The 22,374-nt window shown below is 35.1% G+C and overlaps 2 protein-coding genes across 3 annotated transcripts in view; both read left to right on the forward strand.

Annotated features, from left to right (window-relative positions):
- Nucleotides 1-364: 364 nt before the first annotated feature.
- On the forward strand, nt 365-2,040 carry LOC120330479 (protein-lysine N-methyltransferase EEF2KMT-like). Its single transcript, XM_039397440.2, has one exon. The coding sequence runs from the start codon at nt 400-402 to the stop codon at nt 1,465-1,467; it is 1,068 nt and encodes a 355-aa protein (XP_039253374.1). The 5' UTR covers nt 365-399; the 3' UTR covers nt 1,468-2,040.
- Nucleotides 2,041-2,059: 19 nt separating this feature from the next.
- Nucleotides 2,060-22,374, forward strand: part of LOC120330441 (serine/threonine-protein kinase ULK4-like) — a 28,902-nt gene continuing 8,587 nt past the window's right edge. For both annotated transcript variants that reach the window (XM_078118908.1, XM_078118907.1), the window contains exons 1-19: nt 2,060-2,209; nt 3,188-3,287; nt 3,925-4,064; nt 4,665-4,806; nt 5,743-5,844; nt 7,267-7,462; nt 8,203-8,318; nt 8,831-8,869; nt 9,570-9,690; nt 13,022-13,242; nt 13,982-14,088; nt 14,736-14,872; nt 15,354-15,500; nt 16,391-16,510; nt 16,640-16,808; nt 17,229-17,417; nt 17,782-17,976; nt 20,845-20,972; nt 21,636-21,829. In XM_078118908.1, the coding sequence (XP_077975034.1) occupies nt 2,072-2,209; nt 3,188-3,287; nt 3,925-4,064; nt 4,665-4,806; nt 5,743-5,844; nt 7,267-7,462; nt 8,203-8,318; nt 8,831-8,869; nt 9,570-9,690; nt 13,022-13,242; nt 13,982-14,088; nt 14,736-14,872; nt 15,354-15,500; nt 16,391-16,510; nt 16,640-16,808; nt 17,229-17,417; nt 17,782-17,976; nt 20,845-20,972; nt 21,636-21,829 (2,701 nt within the window). In that variant the 5' untranslated portion in view covers nt 2,060-2,071. The remainder of the gene's footprint in view (nt 2,210-3,187; nt 3,288-3,924; nt 4,065-4,664; nt 4,807-5,742; nt 5,845-7,266; nt 7,463-8,202; nt 8,319-8,830; nt 8,870-9,569; nt 9,691-13,021; nt 13,243-13,981; nt 14,089-14,735; nt 14,873-15,353; nt 15,501-16,390; nt 16,511-16,639; nt 16,809-17,228; nt 17,418-17,781; nt 17,977-20,844; nt 20,973-21,635; nt 21,830-22,374) is intronic.

The following is a 22,374-nucleotide window of genomic DNA, read 5'->3' on the forward strand; positions in this document are numbered from 1 at the left end:
GGGGTAGTTCAGCTACTGCACCAGAAAATATTATGGGCTCCTACTGTACCATCGCAAAAATTTACAGCACAACACAACATACTGCTGTACTGTTAGTGCATGGTGGATTTGCCGTCCTGTAGTGTCACGCTATATTTTACTATATTTTTTTTATCTACTAAGTAAGGTTGGGTGTAACTTTTGTGCAATTTTTTACATATTCAATAAAGCAATTGATTGGACAATGAAACAAAACATGTAGCTGAAAATGTGAAAATATATTGAATCTAACAACTTGCAAAATTTCTGGAATTGTCCCGTAGTGTCACTTGGAATAGCCCATACAGACATACTAAGCATAACTGACCATCTTTGTTTGTGTTTACAGATTTATCTAATTGAAAAATTATTCATAGTACAATGACCTCTGGTAATGAATTTATAATTGAAGTCGAGACCAGGATTTCAATTCATACAGTGACTATACAATTCCTGTGTGGGGTGGCTATCCGGGAATTGCCATGGCAATTTATTGTTGATTTCGTAGAAGAAGAAAAACAAAATGAAATATTAAACAAAACCATATTTCATCCTTTATGTAAAAAATATTCTGTCGGTGTTCTGTACCAGCGGTCTTTTTGCAAAAAGTTCATCAAAGAGATTGAAGATAGAAATCAAGTTGTTTCTGAAAGTCTATGCCAGCATTATGTATCACTACTCAGTATGGAAAATACACCATATTCATATAAAATATATTATATTCCTGGGATATGTAAATTTGTGCCGATTTTGGAAAGCAGAAATTTATTATCAAATGGAACCACAGGTCTCAATACCTGGCAAGGTGCTAAAGTACTCGCTGAGTGGTGTTTGTGTAACCCTGGTTTAATTAAAAACAAAAAGATTTTAGAGTTGGGATGTGGGGCTGGATTCTCTGGTATAATGACACTGAAAACTTGTCAACCATTGTCATATACATTCACAGACTATCACAGTGAAGTTATGTCATTATTATGCCACAATGTGAAAATGAATTTTGATGCAAAATTTTGTGATTCGTTTACAGAAAAAAATCCAAGCGAAATAGACAATTTGAAGCTTTTTGATATTGATAATATATCCGTAAAATCTTTGGACTGGACTGATTCTGATGATACAGATGCTCTAATAAAGGAAAATGGTCCATTTGATATTGTTTTTGCCGCTGATGTTGTTTTCGATCCCGCAATATTGAATCATCTAGTAAAAACTGTACGTTCAGTCTTAAGGCATTCTACAGCTTTGAATGATCACAATAAAAAAGTTACTGATTATCCCTTTGCCTGTTTTTCTATTACTGTTAGAAACCCATCAACTTTTGAATTATTCTTACATGAGTTAGATAAATATGGTTTAGATTGTATAGAAATGCCATTGAATGTTTTCAAAGTTTTCTATTTTGATGGAAGCTCTGATGTTAAGCTTTTAAAAATTGTATTAAGACTTTAATATATGACATTTGTCATTTATCAAAGTCATTCATAAAAAGAAACACATAATGGTTTTAATACTTATATACTGTACTAATTTAATTGAAACATAGTATTGTATTTGCACATCAATTGGTTGAAAATTTTATCATGTTTTATAACAGGGGTTCTCAAAAACTGGGGTCCGTGTACCCCCAAGAGGTCCGGGAAATTTGAGGGGTTTGTGAAAAATCAGTGAAAATGTTATAAATGAAATGAATGGAAAAATCTTCCTTAATTAAAGAAGAACTGATTTTTTTCCTTGTCGCTTGATTTCACCCATTTTAGCCCTTCAATTTGGGATCTGGCATAAAAGTTCTATTCTCTATTCATTTCTCGTCATGTTTATGCATTTTGTACTGTACTATTGACAAGGGGTTCACACAATTATGGGTCCATGTTAAAAATAGTTTGAGAGCCCCTGTTTTATAAGTTTTCACAGTGGTAACTATTTTTTATTCTTTTGATAAAATGCGAGGAGTTACTATAGTTTGGAAGGGCCAGGATTTTTTTTTGTTTTGTTCCAATGATTATGCTGGAATTCTATTTCTAGCCCTAATTAAATAAGCATAATCATAACAAAAATGGAAAATTTCATTCTCTATGAAGAAATAGGAAAAGGTTCTCACTCTGTTGTATATAAAGGGCGAAGAAAAGGAACAATAAATTTTTTGGCAATTCTCTGTATAGAAAAGTGCAAAAGAGGAGCCATCACGAATTGGGTAAGATTTGATGAATTAATAATCAATGTCATTTTAGTTTTAGCTAAGGGGTGCTTATAAATCTGATAGGCCTTGTTGGATGTAGAACATATATTGGTACTGGTCAATAAATAATGTTTTACAATCACAAATTGTTGTTCTTAAAATTCCAAATCCTGGTATTATTAACATAATCACTCTATATCTTTCCACCCAATTTAGCTCTTTCGTATGCAAAAAACAATTTCTTATTTAAATTAGTGTTTTTTTTCATGATGCTCATTTACTTCCAACAAGGAGGCCCAATCTAATCATGAAGGGACTACTTTTTGAATAACCAGAATATTTCGGTTTTGCATTGTCAACCCAATTTCTTATATCATGAGCGAGGTTAAGTCTACTCTAGTGCGCACCTACCGTAATTCCTCATACCAGTGCTTCTCAATCTTTTTAATCCGCACCTCCTTTTTAGAATTTGTCAAGTCTCGTTTCCCGCCTCAAAATTTGTCAAGTCTCGCTCTCCACCTCAAAAATAACTAGCTAACAATAGGCTACAAATAGCAGATAGTAAGGCGGTAGTATGTTTTATTCAAAAAACACTTCATCGTACAATGATGGAATGTAATTATCCGAAATAGGGAGGATATAAGATCAAATCTAACGAAGGTTTTTATTTTTAATTAGCTTTACGACCTCTCAAAATATTGTCTATACCCACTTTGTTGGAAGGACCCCATTGTTTGAGAACCACTGCTTATGACCATTGTGCCCAATATCTTGATCAATTTTAATAAAATTATACATTGATGATTCTAAAAACTTTATTTATATGTTGGGAAGTGGAATCCTGGTTCTCTGACCTTCTATTCTTAGTTATACAGAGTCTAGCCATTCGGGAGCATCTCAAGAAAAATCCTTGTCCAACGACTCACAAATATATTGTTTGTTATCTAAATATAGAGATAATTCTATTTTATACTGAAATGACATTGATTTCAGGTTCGTCTTACGCATGAACTTGAGCATGAACATATTGTGAAATTCTATGAATGGTACGAAACAAGCAATCATCTATGGATGGTAGTTGAATTATGTACAGGTATGTATGGCACTTTGTGCAGTGATGCTATATATTTGGTGACAGCCAAATGGTAATTTTTAAACCTTTTATAGATGGTTTTCTATGATTATGTACTTTTGCTTGTAGGATCTCCCATCGATAATCTTCTTTCTTGAGGTTAAAATATTTACGGTATCTATATTTACAAAAAATCCACCATCTTCCGATTCTGCATTGCATGTTCAACTCAAGATTTTTGCACCCGTTCTCTTTTTGAAGTTTTTCTTCAGCTTTGGCTATATTATAGTCAATTTTCATTACACATTTAGATAGTGAAAAATTCAGTATCGACTTCTATAGCAACCCATATCAAAATTTGTAAAAAATGCTAACCTCTTAGGTGCTCTCAGACAGGAAATTTTTAAATGGGTTGGTTCAGTTTAGGTTGATGTACTTGTATATGTATTGTAACATTCAAGTCGCGAAAGGGTTTAAGGCCGACTCACCGATTGACAAAGGTGCACTGAATTGTCTTCTCAATTGATTTCACTATAATTGAATTTTTGTTTCAATGCTTTGATAACCATATCATAAATTACTATTAAAAGAGGCATTTCTATTCTTACCTGAGTGAAATAAATACCTTTGGTTTCAGTTAATATTACATTTTTAACAGGAGGCACATTGGATAAAGTCTTGAGTCTCGACAATTGTTTACCAGAAGATATTGTTCGAGAATTTGGCAAAGATATTGCAAGCGCTCTGCATCACCTTCATCAGATCGGTGTTTTATTTGCCAATTTATGTCCTAAAAAGGTGGTAATATCTTATCAAAGCTATCATAACTTCATAAGACATAGGTTATATCAGGGCTGTGGAATTGGAGTGGCAGGTATAAGGACTCCGACATCTGAATCTGGTTGCCAAAAATTCCGCATACAATTCTGACCCCGGACTTTCAGTTTAAGAAAATTATTATTCTTATGGCAATTTTGTATCTCAAAAAAAACACATAAATTTTGATTATAAAATCTTTTGTGTATGCAAGATTTCTTATATTGTCTATTGGTTTTAAGATTCTGTCATAATTTTTGACTATTATCGCCTATAAAAGAGGAATTCCAATTCAGACTAGACTCGAGGGTTTTAAAATACGATTTTGACTTCCTTATGAATATTACCTTGATGAATTTCAATCCACAACCCTGACATTCTCCATCAATCTATGGTTGCCAATTATTTTATAAGTGTGTTTGGTATATAGTTTACGTGATAGAGTTGACTCCTATGAATCCCATATGATTTCAGTATCTCTTTTCAGTAGTCTCCTGTAACTTGTAACAGATACAAGTCTTTCCATTTCTGAGTGAGTGCACACTCGCATTGACCGAATTCTATTACCAAACACAATTACAGATCCTACTTGATGGTCCTGGTATTTTGAAATTAACAAACTTTGGACTTGCAAGACTGGAAGGAGAAAATCTTGCTGAAGTTTATGAACAAGCAACTGCTCAACATCGAGATATGAGAGGGACAATGAAGAGTGATCTGATGGGTAAGAATTTTGGCATTCCTGTAGTAGATGTACTAGGTTAGTGTTAGACCATAATTTTATTTCGATTTTCCTTAAGCGTTCAGGTTGAAATGAGAATATTTCAGTTCTGGTACGAGTTCGGAGACGTGAATGTTAGCCACGTGAATATACCCCCTACCCATAGATTTCAGTCCCTTTATTAAAGTAAAGTAGGTGATCAAAATTAGTTACCTCTATATTAGTACATTCACTTCTGGAGCGCCAGCATTTTTGCATTCCATGAATTCTAGATACCTAGTGAGCATTTGGGATAAGATCATTCATGACTTAACATTGTATTGATTTTGATCACATTTTTAAACATTTCAATAATATTTTAATTTGTGTCATTTAATGGAAGATTCTATATGCCTGGGTTGCTGTAAGTCAACTTGACTTACAGCAACCCAGCCAGCCACCAACCCAAATTTAATTGATTTTCTCATTGTTATCTTGGTTGAATAACGTTTTTAATGCTTATGAATGACTGACTGAAAACTGACTTTACAATTATTTTTATCAAAATCATGACATACCGCACATATACTTTCATTATATTATATGTCTCACACACAATTCGTTATTGGCGAATTGAGTATTCTTAGTTGATCAGTTCATTCTGACACAGTCATGTTCAAATATTAACCTTTTTCTAAAACAACACAACACAAATATCATGCCCTTTGATTGTTAGATTCGATTATCATGATAACTTACAGAAAATATGGTCATGTTTCTTTAATTGTGAAAGTAAAAAGGTGCTAAAGTCTTTTCAGTACCAGGATGCTCTTATTGTTTGGGCAGTAGATAGGTCGCATGATGAATTATGTACAATTTTTGGTCATAAATGTGGAACTTAGGCTCAAAATATATGTGGTATTCCAGATTTTTTTCATTTTATTGTTATCATATATTTAGGTGATATAAAATACATTGCACCTGAGGTATTAAAAGAAGAATCCCCATCTATATCAAGTGATTTATGGTCACTAGGAATTCTTCTGTATCAAATGCATGCAGGTTAGTTGTTTTTCCCATGACTAGTGTACTATATATCAGTTGTTTGGTAAATTCGCCTTGTTTGATTTTATAATGAATTTTAATATGTGACAGAATGATGAAGGAAATTCGACATGTCCGAAAAATATTTTTTTTTAACATTAGGTTCAGGTCACTGGCTCACTGCAATTAATATTTTAATGCAATTGCAATTTTCAACTTCCAGTCATCTGCTGGTTACGGCCTCTTATAATATTGATATATATTATCAGTTCTTATAATATGTGCGAGAGGATTTGGACTCCTCACCGCCGTATGGTTGTACACGTAACGCTGGTCGGTTACGACTTCCTCCACCATCTCCACCATAAAGTTCATTCTTCCGAAAAACAAATAACTGACTAACCGAGAATATCGGTCAGAGGCCGAAGACTTATCGCTCAAAAGTTAGGGGATCCCCCAAAACAGAAACTGCGGTTTCGATTCGAAAAATTCTGCAAACCCGAACTGGATTGTTTCGATTAGTTTTCAGCCAATATCAAAAATTTAGGAAACAATATCCAACTCCTACGTCGTTGTCGAAATAATACTCGAGGAAATACTTAATGGAGAATTCTGCAAATCCGAATTGGATTGTTTCGATTAGTGTCCAGCCAATAGCCTATTTACCAATCCTATATTTTGTGTCAAATACAACGGCGCTAACCTGGATTGCGACGGCTATTCAAACACAGCCTAGCGATATTTTGGTGAGGAATTCTGCAACCCTGAACCTGATAGAGGGATATAAACATTGCTTAAAGAGTAATTATAGGTGATGAGATACGATCTCGCAGCGTGTATTCTCCGCTCTGACTCAATAGCGCGGAAAATTTCCAGAAGGAAACTTGCGCATCGCGACAACGTCAAAGTTACAAGAGGGATATCGACAATGCTTAAAGATTAATCACAAGATACGATCTAGCAGTGTATCCTTCGCTCTGACTCACTAGCGTGAAAACTTGCACATTGCAGACACACACATTCAGCGCGTCTCAAAAATCTCATGCTTTGTAAAAATCGTTCTCTCGATTTGCAAAAATCCAGATTTTTCCATCACTATTTAATTAATAACTCGCTAATTATACGACATAATTCATTCAAAATCAATAGGCTTCTGATCCGAGATATGATGCAAAATTTGAAGCAGATTCAACCTTGCTGCTTTCGTGAGATATCGCATGTATCTAACAGACAGACAAACAAACAGACAAATACCTATCAACATACTTACCGATCTTAAGATCGATAAGTAATAATCCCATACTTGACATGGAATGGTAATGAGATGACTTGGTTTGCCATTTAGCCTTTCGCCAATTTTTTTCCTCTATGGAATAGATATGAAAATCCTGACTTATTGAGGTGTTCATAACAGTTATATTTGTATTCTCTTTCTTGAAGGAACTACACCTTTTAAAGGGAGAAGTTTAGCAGAGCTTTTACAGAATTTGAACACTGGAAAGTTTGATCCTACAGATGTAATGAGAAAAAAGATATTTGCTAAAGATGAATTGCCAAGCACAATTCGGAATGAAAAACCATCAAATGACTTGGTCGATTTGATATCTGGTCTTTTGAGAAAAAATCAACATGATAGGTTGGTATTTGGTAGTTAAATATTTCAATATTAAAAATACCTATGAATTTAGTCATCCTAGAAATAAAACAAGAGAACAATGTTCAAATATTTTATGAACATGAAAGTTGATTTACTACTGTGGATGTGGTCAGGGGGGTAGCCAGGATTTTTTTAATGGGAGGGGTTACGCTAGAATTAAACAGTGCGCCGAAGGTGCGACACGGAAATTCGTTTTAAGAAATATAAATTGTGCGTCATTAACAGCGAAACATCATTGAATAAATTCTGGTCTTGCATGTAGCTCGCCTCATTTTGTCAGGCAGCATTTGGATAATTCTCTTTCTGTTCAATTTCAAACATTTATTAATTGTCGACCATTCTCCCTAGCTCATGATTGCCATCATCTATATTCCTGCCGAGGATAAATAAACCGCAATCGGTGTTAGCAAAATGGTGTAATTTGCTGACGTTTCAAATTCCAAAGTTTGACTTTGCTTTGAAATTCGAAACATTGGCAAATTAAATCGTTTCGTTAATACCGTTGGCGCTTTATTTATCCTCGACCGTATTCTTCGTATTTGCCAGTAACTATATCGTGTTGCAAAGTCACAACACTTGTCCTGTGTGTAATTTTACTTGAAGTAAACAACTTTCACTTCTTTATAATAAGGTATATTTCACATATTCAATGGCCCAAGTTATTATTAAATAATTTTATTACTATTGCCATCTTGTTATAAATTTGCATGGTGTTTTAGATATACCTGGGATGATGTTATCAAGCATCCATTTTGGAAAGGTAGTTTGGATCATTTTTCTTCTGTTGATAAAAGCACGGATGAAAATACTCTCACTATATCAGATACAAATGCAGGTATTTACTAGCTACAATATTTTTCTGTTTATTGCTTTAAAAGGTTGTGAGTCAAATGTGATATGTGAATATTTTTTAAAATATAAAATTAAAAACTATATTAGAAATGATAAGCTAACCAATTGAGTCATATTTGAATTTCATGAACAAGCAAACAATTACTTTTAAATCATATATTGATGATATTTGCTTCGGCAAGAATACTACTTTTTTGAGGTATTGAGGTAAGAACAATAATAGATGTGGTTAACCCCATATTACCATTCTAAAGATTCTCCTAAATCTAACTTTAAGTCTTATGCCTAGTTTCTCTGCAAATCGTTGAATTTCGATTTTGAAATCTACATATTTTATTTGAATGTCTCGACTCTCGAGTCACTGATTCTTTGTAAGAATGGACTCGAGGTGAGGGGATGCTCCCCATACATCTATCGAATATTATTACCCCCAAAAATAGGTTTTTATTCGAAATATGTCCATGTATATTATAACTTGATATTGTTTTGTTTCAGCTGGAGATTTTTTGTCTGCATCAAATACTCTATTGACAAGTGAGCACTTCTAACTTTCTTTTTGTATTTTGAATGATAGCTTCATGGTTGTGATTGTTTGAAACTTTTTTTATGAAGAGTTGGCAACATATGTCAAAGATCCCAGGTTCAGATTCTGCTCAGTTCATCAAATTGACGTATTATCACATCTATACCCATGGTGTACCAAATTGCACACATAATGCTGAAAAAAAACTTTTAAAGTTTTGTTAGTTTTTTTACTCCTAATAGCTTCTTGTCTGATATCCAAAATAGGTACTCCCATAGTATGTGTACCAGGTTAGGTTTAGGCCATAATTTTATTCTGATTTTCCTTTTTTTTAGTTCTATTACGACATACGAGTTCTTGGTCTGTCTGTGTAACCAAGTGAATATACCCCCTGCCCACAGGTTTCAGTCCCTTTACACAACTTGATGTTAATAAATAGGCGAACAAAATTAGTTACCTCCATATTGGTACACACACTTCTGCAGCGCCCATGATAATATACAAATTCCGGACTGCCTGAAGTATGCGCACCAAGATGGCGCACAACCTGAACTCAGGTTGTGTACCAGTTTAGGATTCAGGTTGTGCGACATCTTGGTGCGCATACTTCAGGCGTACCCAAATTCTTCACCTATCCCACTCTACTAAGCTGATTATAATGCTGCATTATATCAAATCATGATTCAGTCATTTTTTCCATTGCTTGAATAGAAAGTGTTGACCAAACCCCAAGAGAGAGTCAGATATTTAATTCAAGTGGAGACGATGGGACACAGAGAGTCAGTACTGCACCTAGAAGAGTGGATGCATTGGACAGTACTTTTACACTAAGGTTTGCTATGTTTAATAAGTTTCTGTTGCACTGACTGATGTTATTATATTTCTTTACCGGAATTAATTTCAAAATTGTTCTGGAAAATAATTGAGGTTATTAATGTGTTGGCTTAGTAGTTATAATAATTTAGTGAATTGTGATATCAAATAATGTCTCCGCCAAGGTGAAGGGTGGGAAAATTCGAACACAATTCAGTCTGCTAACTGAGGCATCTCAAAAGTTACTCCCGTATAACTCCTGACTGCGGGTTGACAAAAATTTTGACTCTGGGTCCGTCTCTCAACCCTGTGGTAAAAGACATTTTGATTCTGACTTTAATTCGGAACTTTGAGAAAACAATTTTGATAACGAAATCTTTGACGTATGTGACCTTTATACGATTGTCTGCTAAAAATGCTGGTTCACTCAATACTTTTTGAGTTTGTCTTCAAATATCATTGGTATAAGTCTGAAATATTGACAGTGGTTCCCAAAGTTTGGACTGGGGTCCAAAATTAGAAGCGGAAAGATATTTGCGAGCTGGGATAAGTGAGGGCCCGCAAGGAGCCGATACCAGTACAGATACGTATGATTAAAATTACGGTATAATTGCATTGTTACGAATATACACTGGCTTAAAACGTGTTAATGACGTACCTAGAACTCAAAAAGGTAAAAACTTGTAGTGTTAAACTATTTCATCTATGTTCGACGGGCCATACGAAATAGTTACGTGCCGCGGTTTGGGAATCACTGGTTTAACACTTTCGATGCCAAGGACGTATATATACGTCATTTGGCGCCAACCGTTCCGTGCCATCAATGCAAAATGACGTATATATACGTCATTCGAAAAGGAAAAAGTTTAATAGATAGAAGAAGGTCGAGTTCAGGTATTTGCCGTCTTTTTTTCTTCTCTCTCTCTCTCTTGTTGTCAAGTTGGGGGGAAAGAATGACGTCGTCAGCCAATCGCGTCATTCAAGAAATACCAAGATGGAAGGAGGGTCTGCCATGAAGTAAATTATCAACTTATTTAGCATGGCCGAGGTACATATTAGCCGCAAATTATCATCAAAAATTTGTACGAGACCGACTGACGCCACCACATGGTTTCAACTTTTTACGGTGAAATGATTGAAAGGTGTGAGGAGAGATGATAATATTATCAATCATGTTACGAAGATGTAGAAAAACATTACTAAACCGGGAAATAATTCGAATATTTTTATATGCATGATCGTCGTCTTATTGGCGAGACGATGAAATGATTCAAAATGTTGGTATTTTTGAACGTTTTTTTAATTTTTTATCATTTTTGGGTAACGGATTGACGGACATCTGCAACGAAAGCAAATTTTATCGTCCTGAGAGGTGAAATGTTACATTTTGAAATAATAAAGTGAGAAATTGATATTATTCGGAACATATATTTTTCTACTTGTCAGTGAGATATGATCCATGATATAGTAATTTAGTGGGAAATATATATTACCAATAACACAGAGCCCCTCGTATGCTTTCAGCTCATATTGAATTACTTCCGTAGCTATTGTATAACCATAATTATAGCAAAATATGCAATCCTACGACTTTGTGTCGGATGAACAAGTTCAATAAGCAGCCATGGCGTACTGATTACGTAGCTACGCAATAGCGATCACGTGTCTGGCGCCACGAAGACGGGACTACGTGCAGTCGAGACGACTTGCGTAGCAAATTGCGTGAGATGACAATTTCTGAAAATCGTGTTCTTGACAGATCAACTGACGAATTTCGATGAAGCTTTAAACCTTTTTATTATGTCAACTTAGAGACACCGGATGCGTATAATGAATATTGAAATTGCATTTGGAAATACTTCATTTGCACGCCAATATTAGTTCAAATATCCACACAAATAAGTATTTGCTCGCTATAAATACCAGATTGAATGAAATGTTTGCCGAGGCAAGTAAAGACTTCGAATTTCATCGTTTACTGACTGAACCCACCAAATCTGGAAGCGCCCGACGAAAACTCAGGAGCAATACTAAGATACAAACGCACCTGAAATGTATTACGCATGTTTCGGTATTATCCGACACATCAGTCGTAGGTGAAAGAACTCACCTACACATGCGTATCTTGTCGGAATTGCTCTCTCATGCTATTATTACATAAGTTGGAGATAACTTGTCTTGATCTCTCATTGCGATAAAGATTCAATTCGAACATTTTATTCAGCAATCAGAATCATTTTATTATACGAAAATATCAAATTCGAACAAAGAAAACAAAATCGTTTACTAGCATAAAAATATATCCTTCATTCGCTATATATGCCAATAACATTAATAATGGCCAATTATTGTCACTTACAAGGATAACATATTGCAAAATAAACAAAGTAGTCACATTGCATATTCATACAACTGTAACACATATGTACTTGAAACATACGAACATAGTAAATTTATTATCGAGCTTCCATACGGAATTCATTATAAAAAATTAATGTGCAGTATGGTGGTGCATAAAATAATACATCAATCGAGGAATTTGTCAAAAACGCTATGGAATCACAGACGTAGTCAATATGTTGCCTCATTCGAATTATGGTTTGGTGAAGTTAGCGTCTACCATGCACTAAACTATCAACATATCTAGCTTGGCCGATGAATCGCAAATAGAAATATAAAAAATATGTGTGGAGTCCGATTGGCGCCAACGCACCTGGATTTTAACTTTGTTACAGTTACAGTTGTATGAATATGCAATGTGACTACTTTGTTTATTTTGCAATATGTTATCCTTGTGAGTGACAATAATTGGCCATTATTAATGTTATTGGCATATATAGCGAATGAAGGATATATTTTTATGCTAGTAAACGATTTTGTTTTCTTTGTTCAAATTTGATATTTTCGTATAATAAAATGATTCTGATTGCTGAATAAAATGTTCGAATTGAATCTTTATCGCAATGAGAGATCAAGACAAGTTATCATCAACTTATGTTATAATAGCATGAGAGAGCAATTCCGACAAGATACGCGTGTGTAGGTGAGTTCTTTCACCTACGACTGAAGTGTCGGAATGAATGATAACTGATGACACCGCTGGGTTCGCCCCTTTCCCGATGAATCAAAAACTAAATACGAGAGAGTATGAATAGGAGAGAACTCTCTCGTTTTCACCTTGGCACGGAACGGTAAAATTGAAAAAACTGATCTTGGCATCGAAAGTGTTAAAGTATCGAATCCAACAAATTTCTAATTGATTCAAATATTCAAATTGTTTAGACTTTCTCCCTGTGTTCTTATCATACATTCCCTAATCAAAAGTTTGAGAATTTTTTCTATTTTATCAGTTCAAGACCCCACACAGCGCTTATTTGTGACCCAGACACAGGACCGGGGAGGGAACCAAGTCCAAATAAATCTACACTTGCTATGGGTACAACATTCACTCTGGAAGGTAGAGGACTCTTCCCAGGCAGATCATCTTCTGGAGATGTCAGTCCTAGTTCATCACAGCAAGAAGGAAATTTAGAGAGAAATGTTAAAAAATCACTGAAGAAAAAACTAGATGGTGGGTGATAGTATATACAGATGGGTAATGTGTAATATAGAGCAGTGAAAAGTGGACAATATTGCCATCGCACCCATGAGGGTGAAAGTGACTCACTAATGGGTGAATAAACAATAGCGCATTTTTGAAAAGTCAGGATTTTCGGAAACTTGTATTACCTATGGATTATACATGATTAGATTGTCTTTAAATATTAAGAAAACGCATTGAAGATCACCAAGCTCATCTGCCCCGTTATGTATTATAATTGGTGGCTTGCTTAGTTGATTTTAGACTGAATTTGCTATAACTTTATGATTTTATAATGCTGAGGGCGAAAATGATATATAGTGTGCTTATAGGGGGAATGGTTATTATTAACAAGTTTGAGAACCTTTGGTAAAAAGTGTACACCGGAATATCGCCTATTTCAACGACCGACTTTTTGTTTCTTCTACAAATTTGTTCTCCCTTACATCAACCTTACATTTTTTTCGTTCTTTTTCTTTATTTGGTTCAACTCCCAGTGCATCATATATTATTCAGACTAGATACATTTCAAATTTTTGAAGAACCATTCTTTCCATAAAATATTGCACTTGATAGGCAGTACATACTTTGTGTAGCTGCTTAAAGGCGAAACCCGTTGTTCATGTGGCAACCCTGATAGTTCTTTACAGAGGCCATTCAAATGATGATTGCAGGTTGCAGCCATACTACATCCATCTCTAATTCATTTTTTTATCAATATTCGTTTCAGTACGACAAAACTCTCAGTCATCTGAAATCATAGCATTGGAAGATGTGAAGGATTTGATTTATCATAGTTCTGATATGGAAATATCCGTCATTCAAGATAATTCACAGGTTGAGTAAAATGTCACTTTGCTTTCCAAAAGTTGTATTCATAAAAATTTATTTTTTACATTTTTATGCAAATTGATTATTGCATTCCAAACCATCTAGTTTATATTTAGCAGGACATTTAGTGAAATAACGATGTTGTTCCTATTTCCATTTTGTTTTTATGTATTTTATCTAGATTTGTTTCACAATGCTGTAAAAAATGTAAATCATGGTAAATCTCCATGGATGGTGGATTCCATCCACATTGGGGGTATAGTTTGTAAGCAAGAAAGTACATGAACAAATATGAATGTTGACTACATAAGAGATTGCACCATTTTTAGGATTGCAACGTCCTCTGATATGCAATAGGAGCTATTATGCTCGCAGTTAATCTCAGTGCCCTGTTCCAGTATTTCCTTCGGAACACCAGAAAAGATATACACATTTGAGGGGGTAATTCACCTTTGAAATTTGAATAGAAGATAAACTCAAATTGTTAGTCATACCACTGAGGAGAATAGAAACCTCTGTTTAAATAGCCTGGTTATGTCAGAACACTAGGCTCCTAAAACACTCAGTCATTTTGTTAATTTTCTCAACCTTTTTTGTATTTTATCAAATTTGAGTTCTTATTATTCCTGTATTATATATCAATTTGTTTTCAGATTTCCAAAGTTGATCCACTCAATTGGGATGCAAAATCTCTTCCATTTCGACCTCTGCCTTCTGTTGATTCAGTCACACCTGATGATTTGTATAATCATATGAAAGAAGTGATCCAAGTTCTAAGCCAATCTCAAAGGTTTTTTTTTACATTCCTTCCGTAATGTATCTATCACCTGTTTCTTATTAGAAAAATTTTACCTCTTTTTTCCTAAACAATGTCAAGAAACCTTTCTAGTCTATAGTAATTTAATGTTATAAATTATGTGTACTTTTTGTGATGTGACGTTCATTTTATATGTACTTTTTGTGATGTGACGTTCTTGTTATGTGTACTTTTTTGATGTGACGTTCTTGTTATGTGTACTTTTTGTGATGTGAAGTTTGTGTCACATGTACTTTTTGTTATGCGATGTTCGTGTTATGTGTACTTTTTATGATGTGACGTTCATGTTATGTGTACTTGTTGTGACGTGACATTCATGTTATGTGTACTTTTTGTGATGTGACGTTCTTATTATGTGTACTTCTTTGATGTGATGTTTTTATTGTGTGTACTTCTTTGATGTGATGTTCTCAGATTAGTAGTTACAGAATCTAACTGACGCTTTTATTTGCAGTTCTGTGAAAGTGAAGTCGAATGTTGTTGTCTATCTTGCTCACTTATGCACAAGAACGAGTGCTATTGCGAACTTCACAGTGAATTCGCAATTACTTCATATTTTAGCGAATCTCGCTCGACAATCTACTCAACCACAACCAGACTTGTGAGTATATTATAGTTTTAAAATAAGTGCCAAATAGGAGCAAAATCAAATATATACAAATATATGCTCTTATTTTCCAATGTATGCTCTTATTTTCCAATTAATTTAAATTTTTTGGAATTTGGAAAAAAGCGAAGTGTTATAATATTTCTATCATATATTTTGAAGGAAATATGTTTTTTTGATAGGATTTCATTTTTAGAAAAAAGGATGAGATGGGTCGATTCTATAACTTTTTATCTGGTTTCAGGTCTTGCAACCTTCCATGTGTTTAAACTTAGTTCTTGTTAGATTTGTATATATCATGGTTGAAGAGGACTGCCCAGACTAAAGACTAAAAATAGTGCTGGCAAAACTCTGAAAATAACATTATTACTGGTAGATGTAGTATTCCAGTGGTGTCAACTATCAAAGCTAAGTGTTGGTCTCCCGAATACTGTAAATTGAAATATGATTTTCCTATTTATTCTGGAGGATGGAAAAGGTTTAGCTCTGACATGGGCAAACTACGGCCCACGGGCCAAATTCGGCTTGTTGGGTAATTTAATCTGGCCCGCCTGATGCTGCGATAACCAAACTAAAACCAAATTTTGATGTCTCAGCTAAGATTAAATTTCGTCACAAGGCTTATTGTTTTCCACTTTTGCTTTTGTAACACTGTAAATATTGTTCATAATTGTAACTTTTTATGTTATGCTCACATGGCCCGCCAGTTTAGGTGGGAAAAATTTTTGGCCCCTGGTCCAAAAACCTTGCTCATCCCTGATTTAGCCTCATAGACTTTATGGTTTGAGGAAGCCATAACCAACAAGTGGTTATTATACCTCATGTGATGCAAGTGATTCATATCAGAAAATTGGAAAAACCATGTTTATTTTTTCTATTTCTAGAGGATTTAAGGCAGCTCGTGCTATTGGATTAGCATCATGTTGTGCAACTGAGCTCGAGTATGGATCTCGTATCACTGAAGTATTTTCTGCTCTTGCTGACTCTATTCGTGAGAATTTCAGGTTACGAGATATTTTATGTGTTTTTTTCATGTTGATGGAGATTTTTAAATTTTAAATGGCTCAACATATTTTTATATCAGCTAAATAGAATTAGACAGTAATATTCGTGTAATTTCATTTTTTTTTCAGAAATCAAAGAGTCAAACTTGCATTGTTGCCAGCACTTGGTCAACTATTATATCTTGTTGCTGAACAAGAGGAAGGAAATCTAGCAAACACAGCTGAAGAAGATAAAAAAGGGAATTGGGCAGTTCCTAGTTCAGCATATATGCTTATAAACAGGTGCCTCAGAGAAGGGGTAAGATGATACATATTTTGACCAATCACTTTCAAGTATATATCAATTTTTTTCCAAGTTAAACTATACTAAACTATAACAGTATACTTGTGATATAAGCATAAGGTGTGTGTGCATCGTGCTAAGCGTTAGGAATAGGCTGGCCACTGCATCTCTGATTACCCTGGGTTCGAATCCTATGTGGGGATAGTTATGTGCGAGAAGAATAGGACTCCTCGCCGCCGATGCCATCAAGTTCATGCTTCCGAAAACAAATAACTGGCTAACTAATCCCATACCCGACATTGACTGTTAACTGGACAAGAGGATGTGGTTCGCCATCTGATTAAATCATCTAATCAACTTTTCTCTCCCCTGGGATAAATATGTAAATCCTATCCTATCATGACACGTTATATAATCATATTTTTCTATTGACAGGAAGATCCAGTTGTCCAACATATTGCTTGTAAAACAATTGAATGTGTCATGAGTAAAACTGGTTCGCATAGAAAAAGATTTGTGTCTTCATCCCAACAACAAGGTCAAGGTGGTGAAGTTATTGGTACTTTATTGTGGACAATTGCGAACCGTGCTCCTTCTGATGCTCTCAAGCAGAGTGCAATGGCGGTAAGCTGTTGATTATGTGAGAGATTTTAACCTGATACCATATTTCCAATCTTTTCATCCATAGGGTATTTTCAAACCAAATTGAACTTACTTGGGCTAGAAAAATATGAAAAAAACAAAATAAATGCTAGTTTTATCAAATTATGACTGAAAAAAGCAATTGTCTATTTCCTTGGTTCAAAGATGAAGCGCAGTACATACTGTGGGCTGTGGCTAACTTCATAATTGGGCCATGCTTGATTCAATATCAATTAATGAGATTTAAATATGAGTTGTCATTCGATGTCACAATATTTGAAAAATATTAATCAAATTTTAATATTTTTTACAATTCTAATTTCTTAATATTGATTACTTGTTTCAGGCATTATGTCGTTTGAATTGTATTTCTGGGAATGGATCTGTATTTCAAGGGGTCATTGATAAGATTGGCTTGCCAGGTGTACTGACCACTTTGTCAAAATCTAATGTCAGATGTGTTCAATCCCTCATCACAATGTTTGTTGAGAATCTTTACTCTGCTTCAAAAGGACAAGCAAATAGATTAGCAGCTAGCAAGGTAAACAAATAGTGAATTTCTAAGTTTCTATGAACTTTTTCTTCTATTATAGGTGTAGCAACCAATGATGTAAATCAGGGATGTGTAACCAACCAAGGAGGTCTAGATCAGGGGTGGCCAACCTATGGCGCATGCGCCAAACGTGGCGCATTGCATGATTAGAGGTGGCGCATTGCATCTTTAACCCTTTTCATGCCAAAATTGTTAATTGCACTTGGCTTCTCCACGCCAAGCCGTTTTTTTGCGATTTACATGGTGACTTTTGATTGTACCTAAAATCTATTCTTCTTACTCCACGTCGACCACTTACGGCTTGTTGGAATTAGAAACAACAGGCGATTATCGACGTTAGCTTTTGGACGGACTTTATGACATTCATTCTAGACTTTTAGCAAAAATTAGTAAAATTTACTATTTTTTCCTTACTGAAGTAAAAAGTTCAGAACTTCTGGAAAAATAGAAACTCGTCATTTATCAGCTTGAAACATGGATTTTCCATTGCCTAGACTTCCTAAATATATCCCAATAACCATTGAACAACCAGTTGAATTGCCCAAGCCTAAAAAAATTATTATAAATCAACCCACAACATGCTGAAAATGACCCCTAAATACCACCTTTTTCATCCAAACTTCAAATGACCGTTGTCAACAAATTCAGTGATTCGGTAATTCTCCAAATGAGTGATTTTCTGTAAACTTAATTGGTAAAGTTTCTTCTTGTGTGTGTAAATGCGTGTATCAAGGTTGATTTTTGTTTGTAAACATTTGCAGTTGTGTACAGCAGCGAAAGTCTCATAAAGGCGGTACTTAAATAAAATTGATCAGTTTTATTCATTATACTTCCTTGCTTAATTTCTATTCATGTGAAGTTGTAAATTGTAAAAACTACATATATGTGTGTGTATTATAAATTTATATAATTTCAACAAGAAGAGGACATTAGGCGTGGGAACAGTGATTTCCCTACACCCCCCCTAATTTTGAGGTGTGATTCCACACTGAGGGGTTCTAAACCGCAGTCTGCGGGCCAATTACGGCCCGCGTGACGATTCAAAATGGCCCGCCAAACTTGAGTGAAATAGTTTAACCCTTCATGTGTTACCTTTTGAGTTTTAGATACCGTCTATTATGACATCATTATCACAGTTTAAGCACGTTTATTTCATAACAATTGAATTATTCCGGTATCTTATGTATAGGTATGGGTATTATGATTACACACTGCAGTATTTTAGATATCAGCCGTACATTAAGAAAGCTTAAAATGTCACAAAACGAAAACTAGGCACTGAAAACAGACGTTTTTTAGATGAATGACAGCGTTTTTATTTCTTCATTGAAAAGAATCAAACTTCAGCGATTTGTCTTCTTACTAACAAAATATTTCAGTTCTGAAGGAATACAACATCATGCGACATTATGATCAGTTGAATTGTTTAATTCATACAAAAGTCAAACAAACATGTTCAAAAAAATTAGAAATGTGTAACAAAACAAGCCATAAGTAGCCATTCATACAATGGCAGATGAGCAAGTAACTTCATTAGTCACTATCAGTTGCAAATTACTTGTTGAAACGTAGTAGTATATATTTACGGTTGAAAGCCGTGCTTGTTATCTATTCCCTGGGAATTCTATCAGCTAAATATTATAAATATTGATTTTATTACATAACAAACTGCGATGCTAGGTGTATCTAAAATCAAGCTTAGAGCCTATTTTGGTGCCTATTTCTCAAAATTTTCTCAGGGCGCTTAAGCGCGCCCTAAACCCCAGCCGCGTCGTCCCGCACTTTTCCTCGCTCCCTCTCTCTGGCCCTACAATTTCATTCTGCTGTGGATTTTGGCTCGCCGTCAATCAACTTGGGGGGCCCCCCATGTACATCGTCTCTTATATACATACCATTTTTTTAAGAATACAAATAGGCTAGTTTTATCTCTAATAGCAAATTATTTACCCCCCCCCTAAATTTTGAAACACCCCCCCCCCCCCCCCCCCCTAAAGAGAAAAGCTGGGGAACATACTGCGTGGGAATACAAGAGATTTACGGCGCATCTGAAACATTATGTTTAAAACGTGGCGCATGGTATGTGAAAGGTTGGCCACCCCTTGTCTAGATAGACATAACTGAGTGAAACCGCGTGCCACACTTTCATTTAACTTAGGCTATCTAGAGTAGTTGCAGGCACAAAAATTTGAGTTATGATCTTGTGACATGCGTTGTTTGCATGCGTTGGGATTGGAATTACTCTCACGTACCAAATTAAATTGAAAACTCGTTCGGCGGGTCGAACATCATTCAAAATTGGCACTTCTCCGCAGGCCACACAAATTTTCCTTGTGGGCCGCATTTGTACCGCGGGCCGCAAGTTGCACACATCTGATGTAAAGATCTTGATTTGTGTTTTTGTGTTGGGGTAGTTCATTTGTTTAGTCACACTTTTCCTGAACTTTGACTCTCTGCCAAAGACTCTCAATACTTGTGGCCTCTGGCTCTTCTGTAAAAATGCCCAGTTTTGATTTTATTGCGTTTCCCTCAGTCATTTGTGCAACACATCTAACAAATGAACGAAAAGAAAGAATGTATAACAGTCAAAGAATCAAACAAATCACAAGCAATTTTTACTTTAAATAAATGTAGTCATTGTGAAAAGATACATAGTAAAGACCATTTCTTTTGGCCCTTAAATAGCCGCTTTATGGACTCCTAGGGTGATTAGACGCCTAGTTTTAGAAACCCAATTACACATATTCTGATAGCTTGCCAGGAAGTTACAAAACAGATCAAAACTCATTTTAAAACAATTTTCTTGAATAACTAATATGCTGAGATTGTAATAATATATATATATATAATTGATTTCAGGAAATTTTGCCCAGTTTGATGAAATTCTTAGACAGCCCATCAACAGTCGTTCGGGCTAAAGTTTTTCTCGCTGTTTTAATGTTGATGAGAAGATCACCTGAAACATTGCTAGCAGCTTGTACAAACAGGTACTTGATATTAACTTTTAAACCGTTTTTTTTATGTGAACTAGTGAGTAAAATAGTTTCTGATCTTTTTAAAACCCTAGATGCTCTAATTATTCTCCTGAAAGTTGTGGGCTCTTTTGAATAAAATAAGTTCAGTTCATAAAATATTGTTCAGTTTAATCGGTGGGGGTAAACATCCCAGTTTCATACCAGCCATTTTGGCCCACAAGGTGTCATAAGACAGTTTGAATTATGAAATTATTTTCAGTCTCTCTGGGGGTTGTTCAGAAATAATAATATATGAACACATGTAGCTTTTTAGGACATTCTGGCATATTTGTCACTGTCGCGACATATACCGGTAATCTGTTGGTACACCGGCAATTATTAGCCATATATACCCAAGTGGGTACTCATGTAGTGTGTGTACCAGGTTAGGGTTAGGCAATAATTTTATTCCGATTTTCGTTATTTTGGTTCTATTACGAGTTTGGGGAGTGTCTGTGTTAGCCAAGTGAATATACCCCCTGCCAATAGGTTTTAGTCCATTCACGCAACGTGATGTAAATTAGATGAACAAAATTAGTTACTCTCATATTGGTACTTTTGGAGTGCCCCCAAATGTGCTCTATTTTGGGCTCAATGTTGAGGTGTTGATTATGTTTTTCTATTTTATTTTACCAGACTTGTTATGTATATTGAAAGAGACAATCGTAAGGCTACATCAAGTATTATGGCTCCTGGTTCTATGATGGAAAGCAGAATGTATCCTAATGATCCAAATCTCACGCAAACTTTGCCACCAAATTCAGAATACATGCAATCTGCTCTCAACCTTCTTGTACGACATATACTCTCACAATGTCCTCCGATTATGGGTAAAATTTTGTAGATTTGACACAATCTCAAGATTGTCGATTACTACATACATAGTAAAATATACTTTTCTGTATTGCTGCCAAGTAGCACAGTTGTTAAGTGGTTAGAGTAGCGTGGGCCGTGAAGCTTTTTGGAATCCTATAAAAAAAGCTATTAGTATTACACATAGGCATGCATGCAACAGGTAAACTTGCGGGACTTGGGTAAGCACTATCCAATAGATAACTGATAAATGATAATCTTATTGCATTTGTCGCTTGTCGTTGTAGTAAGGGTGATTGTCATGTTATAATTGTATTGTTATGTTATAATGCATCTGTAAAGAAGGCACCCACCTTCCATCATGTTGACTTGCGCGCTTAGTTAGGCTAATTGGAAAGCAAGCTTGGACGAGTTTTGGCTATCTTTTGACAAATTCTACTCAATCGTCGGTGGAAAAGCTATCAAAATAATCTTGCCGTTCGCATCTTCATGGCTCGGTAAACACAGATTTTCTTCTCTGACTGAAATTAAAAGCGAAAAAGGGAGTGGCGGAGCCTCGTTT

Source organism: Styela clava, chromosome 12, assembly GCF_964204865.1.
Source record: "Styela clava chromosome 12, kaStyClav1.hap1.2, whole genome shotgun sequence".
NCBI lineage: Eukaryota > Metazoa > Chordata > Ascidiacea > Stolidobranchia > Styelidae > Styela > Styela clava.